The 11,019-nt window shown below is 37.8% G+C and overlaps 1 protein-coding gene across 1 annotated transcript in view; it reads right to left on the minus strand.

The window, feature by feature from the left end:
* The window catches only part of ANKRD55 (ankyrin repeat domain 55), a 78,452-nt gene that overhangs the window by 47,783 nt on the left and 19,650 nt on the right, over positions 1-11,019 (minus strand). Inside the window, exons 2-3 of the mRNA XM_006912470.2 lie at positions 6,748-6,870; positions 2,152-2,282 (exon numbers count right to left, since the gene is read on the minus strand). Of these exons, the coding sequence (XP_006912532.1) occupies positions 2,152-2,282; positions 6,748-6,870 (254 nt within the window). The remainder of the gene's footprint in view (positions 1-2,151; positions 2,283-6,747; positions 6,871-11,019) is intronic.

The raw sequence follows: 11,019 nt of genomic DNA on the forward strand, positions 1-11,019 counted from the left end.
TCTCTCTCGCTCTCTCTCTCTCTCTCTCTCTCTCTCTCTCTCTCTCTCTCTCTCTCTCTCTCTCTTCGGAAAACTATTGAATACATCTGAAACCCATGGTCACTATTCGGAACCAACAAATATATTTTATACCTACTATGTGCTGGGTGATTCTGCATGTATTTCTATTTCAATTATGATAAACTTAGGGTATTATTTTTACTACATTTGACAAATGAGGAAAGGCGTGCAAAGAGGTGAAGTGACTTGTCTAAGGTCACACATTTACAGAAGTTTGTATACTGAGTTTGGAGCTGTGACTGGGACTTAATTTCTAAATGCCCCCTTTGCCAAGTCTCTCTTTAATACTTGAATTCAAACAATGCCAGAGGCAGTGATGGGCTTCATAGTGCAATCTTCAGGACTCCCCGTTCCCCCACCCCTAAACCCTTCCCAGGGAGCCTCAGAGAGCAGGTGAGGGGTGCTGATTTGGGTCATCACACAAAGTGGGGGCATCATTAAGAGCATGATGCACATGCTGTTATGCAGACATACTTCCCACCCGTAGCTCCTTAGAATTAGTTCTTAGAAAGAGTTGTCTGCAAAGGTGGCACCTCTCTAGGCTCACTATTCACTGCAATCTAGAGGAGTACTTCTTCCCAGACCCTTAAGTAGCTGTCTAACCTAAGAAATTAGAAAATCTGAATTTTAGAATTTGGAAAGAAGTGTAGCTTGGTTTTATTCTATTCTAAATGCTAGTAGCAGTCAACTTTAGAAACCATCTCTACTCCTTTCCTTGATCTCTCAATCCAAATTTTCTCTTTTCCTCAGTTCAAAGGCACCAAAACCAAAACAAACAAACAAACGAACAAACAAAAAACTCCATAGCAAAAATAGTTACTAGAGCACATGTTAAAAGGAAGGGGGCCTGGAAGGGCAGTCCTATGTCTCCCTGTGATATTGAACTTCACCAAGTACTCATAGACCAGTGGTTTTCAAACTTGAGGTTTCAGACTTGCCCAGGGAGGTTTAACAGGCAGGACAGGACCCCTCACCTTCCCCATTACCCGCATCTGCTCCCTAGTGTCTGACTCAGGATGTCTAGAGTGATCTCCTGGAAACTGCTTATGAAACAATCACTCCAACACTTTGAAAAATTCTTCCTAGATTCATATATGAGTCCTTGAGAAAAAAAAACATGCAAATAGAAAATGAAGAACTAGTGTCTAAAGAGAATTTCTGTGAGAACTGGGCAATGGCTCATTGCGGTCCATGCTAGAATGTGGCAGGAAGCAGTGGCGTTCAGAAGGGAAGTGTTCTACTTCAGTAAGGCAGCTTCGGGACATCATGGGGCTGGCCCATGGTGAATCCACTGCCATCAATGGGCAGCAACAACAGCAAGTGCAAGGAGCTGCTTTAACAGCAGGCTAGTTATGGCGTAGGTTTCCAGGAGTCTTGTTGGAGGAGAAGGAGAATGATGACCCTCATGTGAGACTAAGGACTTGTTTGACATGGACTGGAGTCTTCCAGAAGGAGTTTGGAGAAGATTTGAGAGGAGAGGGGTTTGAAGATCTTCACTAAGGCCTACCAAACTTGCTCTAATGTTGAGAAATGCTGAACCAAAATCTCTTACAATGAGGACTGGCTCTATATAATTTTTAAATTGAACACTGACTGTGAGTTGAGTTCTATGCTTGGTGTCGCCCCTTAAGAGCCTGGTATTTCTCCCTTATTCCCTACCCCCTGCTCTTCCCAGTTTCCCATATTCCTCACCCTCAACTTTCCATTCAACTAATCCTACCCATAGATACTACCAGTAGCTTCGAGTGCTACTTCGAGTATTAATGGAAGGTTCTTAGGAGTACCAAATGTGTCCAGAAATGCCCCAAGGGGAATTCTTATTCAGTTAACTTGGAAAACAGTGTTATTGCTCTAATGGTGATGTCATCTTTATCTTAGAGGATTGTTAGGAAGATCCAAAATGATTTAAATCCATAAAACCAACTCTAAGTGGTGATACAAATGTCGGAGATGATCAGAGCAAAGCTTCAAGTTCTACTTCTACTGTCCAGTTGCATAAATCCAAGAATACTCTTCTGAAAGTGGGACCCCATAATGACACATTTAGCCCCTCCCCAACTCCTTAGTGCCCGTGACAGATACAGTCAGTACCAGGTAGGTTGCCAGGCATAGACTCGTGCGGCCATAGGCATCCTGGGTGTTAATATTGGCCCCCATCTTCAACAGCAGCTTCACTGTGTCCACTTGACGTCCAGAAACCGCATGCATCAAGGGTGTGCACCCTGAAATGAGACATTTCAACAGTCTTTAAAAAATGTTTGATTTGTGAAATTTATGAAGAGACTTTATTTGCCTGTTCATTTATTATGCTCTTTGCCAGTAAATGAACTGCCCTCCACACAAACCCAGCTGTTGCTGTATGGGACTGAAGAGAAATGAAGGTGATTGTCGTTACATTTACATAAACTATGTATATTTCTGGCCCTATTTGATTTTCTGTAATTTTGCAGTAATTCGTTGATTAAAACATATTGTGTAGATTATAAACGTTGCTTATTACGACCTTGGGAATAAGCATAATTTGGGAAGTAACAGGCTGGTTTATTCTGACTTGGCTTAAACAATGCAGAATCTGGAGGTGCCTTTGGAAAGCAACTCCAGCCAGGCAGACAGGTCCTGTACACTTTTATTGAAGGTGGTGTGTGATAAAGGGCAGTGATGGTAGCCTAGCCTTGGGTTGCACAGATTCTTGCTAAAAGGGGCCACTTTTACTGAAATACTTCTCTGTATTTGGAATTAATATAGGTCAAGACATTTAGTTTTTCATGTGTTTTATTCCTGAATAAAAATTGATAAATGTATACATTTTATCTCTAAAAAGTACAGCCAGCAATTCAGTTCTTTCCAAATCTTTCTAATACTTTCAGGCATCTGCACTGGGTCAAAGCAGCAGTGAACCGCTGTCTTAAATAGTGGCACTGTTCCTGCCTCTTTACTTCTCCTTACCCTCCTCCACCTACCCCCTCCTTCTTTCTTTCTCTCTTTTTGTCCAAATTGCTCAAGTACCATTTGTTGAAGAGGCTTTCTTCCACTGAATTACATTTGCACCTTTGTCAAAGATCAGTAGAGTATATTTGTGAGTCTTTCTGAGTTCTTTTCTTTTCTATTGATCTATATGTCTATCCCTCAGCAATACCAGAGATTTCTGTAGCTATATAATAAATCTTGAAATTAGGTAGACTGATCCTCTACTTCATTCTTCTTTTTCAGAATTGTTTATTCTAGTTCCTTTGCCTTTCTATATACATTTCAGATAACCTTGTCTATATCTATACAAAAAGTCTTGCTGGGGTTTGATAGAAATTGCATTAAACTTGTATATGAATTGGGGGAGGTTTTCATATTTACTATATTGAGTCTTCTAATCCTTGAACATAATATGTCTATTTATTGAGATCTTTTCTGATTTTTTTCATCAGCATTTTATAGTTTTCAGTATACAAGTCCTACAAATATTTTGTTAAATTCACACCCAAGTATTTTTTATTGAGTGATTTTAAATGGTATTGTGGTTTTAATGTTAGCATCCATGTGTTCATTTCTAGCATATATAAATATAATTTGTTTTTGGGTATTGACCTTATATCCTGTGACCTTGCCAAACTCACTCAGTTGGAATTTCCTGGTAGGTTCTTTAGAATTTTCTATTTAGACAATCGAGCCATGCAAAAAGGAACAGTTTTATTTTTTCCTTTTTGATATGTATGCTTTTTATTTCTGTTTCTTGCCTTTATGCACTGGCTAGAACTTCCAGCACTATGCTGAATACGAGTAAGAGTGAACATCTTTGCTTTGCTTCTGATCTTAGAAGCAAAGCATTAAGTCTTTCACCATTAAGTAAAATGTTCTGAGAGTTTTGGTAGATACGCTTTACAAATTGAGGAAGTTCCTCTCTATTCCTATTTTTCTAAGAGTTTTTAGTAAATGTGTGTTCAATTTTGTCAAATCCTCTTTCTGCATCAATTGATATGATCATGTGATTTTTTTCTTTAGCCAGTTAATATAATAGTTTACATTGACTGATTTTCAAATATTTGAACCAGACTTATATATCCTTAGAAAAAACCAGACATGGTCATGGTGTATAATTCTTTTTATACATATTACTGAATTCTATTTGCTAATATTTTGCCAAGGATGTCTGTATCTATATTCATGAAGAGTATTGGTCTGTAGGTTTATTTTTTATATTATCTAGTTTTGATATCAGGATAATATTAGCTTCATAAACATAACTCAGAAAAGTTTCCTCCTCTTATCTTTTCTGGAAGAAATTATATATGATTGATATTAATTATAATTTAAAAGTTTGTAGAAGTCTTTAATGAAACCATCTAGGCCTGATGATTTCTTTCTCTGAAAATTTTGAAACGAGGAATTTAATTTTGTTAATCATATAGGGCTATTCAAATTACCTATTTCCTATTGAATGAATTGTGGTAGTTTATCTTTTTTGAGGAATTAATCCATTTCATCTAAATAGTCAAATTTACGTGTGTAGAGTTGCTTGTTGTATTTCCTTATTATGCTTTAGGTGTCTGCAGTGTCTGTAGTGATCTTTGGTTTCATTTATAATAGTGGTAATTTTGTTTTCTTTTGTTTTCTCCTTCTCAGTACTATTGCTAGAAGTTTGTCAATTTTATTGATCTTTTTAAATAATCAGTTCCTTGTTTTATTGATTTTTCTATTGTTTTTCTGTTTTCAATTTCATTGGTTTCTACCTTTTATTATCTCTTTTCTTTTGTTTGCTTTGGGTTTATTTTGCTCTTCATTTTCTAGATACTTGAAGTGAGAACTTATATTACTGACTGATACTTTTCTTTTTTTCCAGTGAATGTATTTTGTGCTATAAATTTTCCTCTTAGCATTGCTTTGGCCATGCCCCACAAATTTTGATATGTTATATCTTCTTTTCCATTCATAGTCAGTTAGTACAAGTCAGGATCGAACTCAGTCAGTCTGGCTCTTGCCCTTATCACACAAGGGTGTTTAACCTCTGACTCTCCTCATTTCCACTTCTAGCCTCAAAGCAGATGTACAAGTAAGTCTGCTTTGAAAACAAACAAGCTAACAAACACTACCATGCATACATTAGGAAACAACCACTGTATTTTACAAAAACACTTTGAAGTCATGATAAGGGAATGCAAAGCTTCTCTTGGGAGAGGTTAACTGGATAAAAATCATTAATGACTTCCCAGAAATACTGAGATGGATAAGCCAACGACACATCTTTTGATATAGTCCTATAAGTTCCTAGGCTGTTTGTTTGTTTGTTTGTTTGCTTGTTTGTTTGTTTTTTAAGCCTATTTTCTTTCAGTTGTTCAGATTGGCTAATTTCTGCTGCTGAGATCATCCATTGAGTTTTAAATTGTGATTATTGTATTTTTCAGTTCCAAAAATTTCCAGTTGGTTATTTCATATTTGTTATTTCTTTGCTGAGGCTTTCTAATTTTTCATTTTTCAAGCATGTTTGTAATTCCTTATTGAAGCATTTTTTTCATGGCTACTTGAAAATCTTTGTCAGATAATTCTAACATCTGTCATCTCAGCTCAGTATTGACATATATTGATTGTCTTTTTTTGTTCATTTGAGATCTTCCTTAGTACATGACAAGTGGCTTTCTACTGAAATTTGGACATTTGGGATATTATGTCATGAGTTGCCTAATCTTACTTAAACCCTCTATTTTATTTGGCTTCCTCTGACACTAATTCAAAGGGGGAAGTGGAGGGGGTGCCACCTTATTATTGCCAGGTGGGATTAGAAGGCCAGGTTCCCTACTTAGCCTTCATTGACATCTGAGGGAGAAGACTCTTCATTACTGCTGAGTGATGGGGAAAGTCCTAATTTTCGAGATGGTCTCTTCGACAGCAGCACAACAGATAGAGGGATGGGAACCTCATTATCACCAGGTGGAGGTGGAAGTCCAGGATCTCCACTTGGGTCTTTACTGGAATGGGTGGGGCTGGGGCCATAGGATTTTGTGTGTGTCTGGTGTTTGGCTGTAGTAGAGTCATTGTTGTCTAGAAGTTTTGTCTTGTCAGGCTGTTCCTTTCCTGGTTCTTTGGCTAGAGAAAGGAGTCTTCTGTTGGGGTTTTCTTGGTCTGTGCCTGCTGCATTTCTGGATTGCTGGCTTCTTTAGTTCCAAGTGTAGGATATAAGAGGTGAATGGAAACCCAAGAAACTCACCACCATATCATTCCTCGAGTGCTAACGTTCTAGCCAGTCTGTCATTTTATCCTCACCTTCCAGAGTATTCTTGCATTTATTTTATATCTGATGTCTGGAGTTTTTAGTTATATTTAGTAGAAAGAGAGAAGAAAAAGTACATCTACTCCATTTTCCCAGAGGCAGAAGTCCTTCTTCTCTGCCTTCAACAGTCACATTGTGTACTGCTTTTCTTGGCCTAAATACTTCAGTCATTCATACAAAGACATTGGAAATAAACTCAAACTAACTGGCTTCATTTAAGAGATGATGTACAATAATTTGAAACTTTGTGTCCAAAAGCCTCATTTGAAGGAATATCGAGGGACATGCACACAGCCTTGGCTATTCCTGTCTCTCTATTATCAAAATGGCCTGTTAGATATAATTTTATTAATATTGCTCACTTCTGAAGGCCCTCTCTAAAAGCATAGAGCAGAACATTCTGCATGATTCAGAATGTGTAGATTGCTTACCTTCACTGTCACAGCATTCTAGGATGGAGGGGTCTTCCCGAATCACTGCAGTCAAAGCATTGACATCTCCATTAGATGCTGCCTGATAAACCATGGTCAGGTCAACTTCCTCAGATGAATCACCTTCATGAACCATACAGAGACACACTTAGTGTGTGGAGCAAATTCACTGAAAGAATAATACCCAAAGCATCACCCACACAAGTGATTCTTAAAAACCTCTCTGGTGAATCCAGGCAGAAGGCTGAGTCACCTTGATCACATGCACCCTCACCACTTCTGAAGAAAGGTGGACCAATGTGGGCTATGTTGTAACACCAACACATATTTGGGAGGAGCCTGAAGGATTAGATGTCCCTTGAGATTTTATAATTCCCTCCAGGTGTCAGGCTACTCAAAATCAGTGAGATCAGATAGGGAAGTGGGGCCCTCATCTTCATTTCAGGCTTCTCTTTCTTATCTGAAATGTGTTACTTTTCTTTTCAATGATTCAGTTTACCCACCTTTGAAAGAGACATTGTACACCTTATTCTTTTTCCTCTAGATGTATTCTCTACCCTTTTCTTGCCTTGCTCTGTACCCTGAAAGCCAATCTTTGCTGATTGCATCACCCAGGCCCTCTCCTGTTCTGGCTTGCCCATGGAGGCACTGGCAGGAGACTGATGAGGAGAAGAGAGAGAGATTGGACATTTCTTCCTGCCTTCCCTTAGCGCGGTGTCTAATAGGAGCTGCTTTCCTCCCATCAGGAGGTTCCTCCTCTCCAGAACCAGCTCTCCTTGGATTCTCTTTGGGAATAAACATTGCTTTCAGCTCTACATCATCTCTGTATGTAGTCCCCTCACAAAAGCTCCTCCATTTGAACCTTCTGGGGTTTATGATATGGTGTTTTCAGAAGGAACAGAGCTATATGCAATTCTTTTGAATTTGATGTCCACCTGTATTATATCTTTGTGCACAATTGAACCAACAGGACTGCCAAAGATGACAAGAGAACTGTGGGTCAAGTGACCCTAGGGGAGCACTGAAAGGCCTGCGAGGCAAGTTCTGCTCACAGAGAGACCCCTAGTGAGATGATGTGCAGAGCCCCTCTACTTATACGATTTCTGCCATGCATTACCACTGCTCAGGGAAAAACATGTACGTAAGAAAAATTTTTTAAATTGGATTTTTCTACTAATGTGGACATTATGCCAAAGATACTTCAGAGTTCTAATTGGTCTTTAATTGGCTGTGGACCTAACACTTGGGCTTGGTTTCTTTGTCCCAGTATTTCTGGAACATCACTAATGATTTTTTAACCAGTTCATTCTTCCCAGGAGGAGCTAGTTATTGAAAATGATTCATTTATTTCAACAAAAGTCAGTGGTTGCTTCCTAATTTATCCACAGTAGTTTTGTTGCTGTTGCTGCTGCTGCTGCTGCTGCTGCTGCTAAAGCTGACTCACGTATATATTTGCCTGGGGGCTGGAAGTGGGGGGTGAGGGGTGTCAAGGTCAAATGCCTCCTCTGTGACAAGTACACGGACTTTGGAGCCACACTACTTGGGTTCAAATCCTGGTTTTTATTAACCAGCTGTGTGAATTTGGTCCAATTACCTCTCTGAGCCTTAGTTTCCTTGTCTTCTTTTCTTGATGATGATTATGACAACTACCTATCTCATAAAGTTGTTGTGAAGAATAATATTTAACCATCTGAGCTTTTAGAACAGGGCATGGCATGTAGTAAATCTTGTGTATACTTTGCTATTGTTACTGTTAGTTTTTTTTTTCTTGTGAGTTTAGAGATCATTAGAAATCGGTGACATGTAGAAAAAAAGGTCTTTCTTTGATGATAGCTAAATAAAAAATCTATACATCGCATAATGCATTAACTGTCTGTTAGAAACCCTCCCATGAGTCTAGACAATTTGTTAAAATTGCTCATGATAACTTTAGGCACAAGCAATAGGGCCCAGATTTGAGGACAAAGATGGGCCTGGTATCTGGTTGTATGACCACATCCAAAGAAGCTGGTGGTGCTGGAGTGATCTTGAAAAGAAGATCCTGATGGTGAGCTGAGGAGCTCTGTGTTTATAGTTTGTTTATTTATATTTTACATTATGTGTTTACATAATGTATAAAAACATGTTTACAATGTGTTCATTACTGACTACAATAAAATCTGTAAGACACATTCTTCACACTGTTGAGCACACACAACTCAGAGAAACAAGGACAGCATGGCCTGATAGAATTAGGAGCCCAAAATAACTTGCCAGAAGGATTCTAATAAGATTGTATTTACTAGAGATAAACACAGGGTAATGTATCTTAGTTCATAATGTACCAATTGAACTAATTGAAGAAGGGTTGGACCTATTGTTTTTGTTGCTCAGCATTCACTCACCCTATTGGTGACTTTAACCTGATTTTTCCCCAGGGACTAACCTCTCTACATTTTCAATACATGGACTGATTTAGTAGAGTTGATGACATCTCTGCTCAGGAGCAGATGTGGTCTAGAACTAAGCCATTTGGCACAAGTATTATCCTGGCCACAGAGAGTGGTTCAGGGTATGCCTCAGCAATAGCTCATGAAAGGCAGTGATATTTTGTGATTTCTGGGAATAATATTTTCATTTTGTTTCACTATCCAGGAAACCGAGAGCTATAGGGAGTATATTATGGGTGGAGAGCCTAAAAATAAAGACAATACAAGAGCAGAGGTGGGCTATGAGAAGGAAATAATTAAGACCTGGTGATAGAATTTCAACTCCTGAATCAAGCCACAACTTATGCCAGCACCATCTCTGGAACATTTACATTTGCCAATAAATTCCTTCTTTGTTTAAGTCAGTTTGCATAGATTTTATGTGTTTTTGTTTTAATAACTAAAAGAGTTCTAACCAATAAAAGATTTTAGTGGTGACACATTAGAAAAGAACATAAGGTTCTAACTGGACAGTTAGTGCTATAAGGATAAACTGTGACAATAAAAAAGTAAGCTACATTAATAGTAATCTAGTAACCAGATTGGGGGAAGTAACAGGACTTTTCCATTCTTAACTGGTTGAGGTCTATGGCCCATAGACTAAATGGGTTTTAAGTGGCTGGAGAACATTCAGTGGTGAGTGACCGGAATGGAGTATGAATGGACTTCGTGTCACATGATAAGCAGTGGACGGAAACAGATGTGTTTATTCTGGAGAGTATTCTGTGGGGTCGTGATAATATAACCTTCAGATATCTGAAGAGCTTTTTTTTTTTTTTTTTTTTAAATTTTTAGTATAATTGTAGTAAATATACATAACATAAAATTTGCCATTATAACTTTTTAATATACAGGTTAGTGGCATAATGTACATTTATATTGTTGTGCCACCATTAATACCATGTCCATCTCCAGAAGTCTTTTCTTCTTCCAAAACTCAAACTCTGTATCCATTAGTCAAAAACTCCCCTTTCTTCCTTCCCCTTCGACCCCTGAGAACCAACATTTCACTTTCTGTCTCTGTGAATTTGATGACTCTAGGTACTTCAAATTAGCAGAATGAACAGTATTTGTGCTTTGGTAACTGGCTTATTTCACTTAGCATAATGTCTTCGATGGCATCCACATTGTAGCATGTGCCAGAATTTCCTTCTTTTTAAAGGTTGAATAATACCTCATTGTTTGTAGGTATCATATTTTGTTTATCTATTCATCCATTGATAAGACACTTGGGTTCTTTCCACTTTTTGGCTATTATGAACAATGCTGCCACCAACGTGAGTATACAAATATCTCTTCCAGACTCTGCTTTCAATTCTTCTGGGTATATACTTAGAAGTGAAATTATTGGATCATATGATAATTCTATTTTTATTTTTTTAAGAAACTGCTATACTGTTTTCTATAGAGGCTGTGCCATTTTATATTCCCACCAACAGTTCACAACACTTTACCAATTTCTCATGTCTTCACCAACACTTGTTATTTCTTGTTTTTGTTTCTTGTGTTTGTTTATTTTAATAATAGTTAGATTAATAGCTATGAAGCGATATTTTATGGTTTTAATTTGTATTTCCTTATAATTAGTGATATTGGGCATCTTTTCATGTGCTATTTGGCCATTTGTACATCTTCTTTGGAGAAATATCTAAGTCCTTTGCCCATTTTTTGATTTGATAGTTTGTTTTTGTTGTTGTTTTTAAGTTGTAAGAATTCTTTATATATTCTGAATATTATTAATCTCTTATCAGATATATGATTTACACATATTTTCTCCCATTCTGTTGGTTGCCTTGTCACTTTG

Source organism: Pteropus alecto, unplaced genomic scaffold, assembly GCF_000325575.1.
Source record: "Pteropus alecto unplaced genomic scaffold, ASM32557v1 scaffold73, whole genome shotgun sequence".
In the NCBI taxonomy this organism is placed as follows: domain Eukaryota; kingdom Metazoa; phylum Chordata; class Mammalia; order Chiroptera; family Pteropodidae; genus Pteropus; species Pteropus alecto.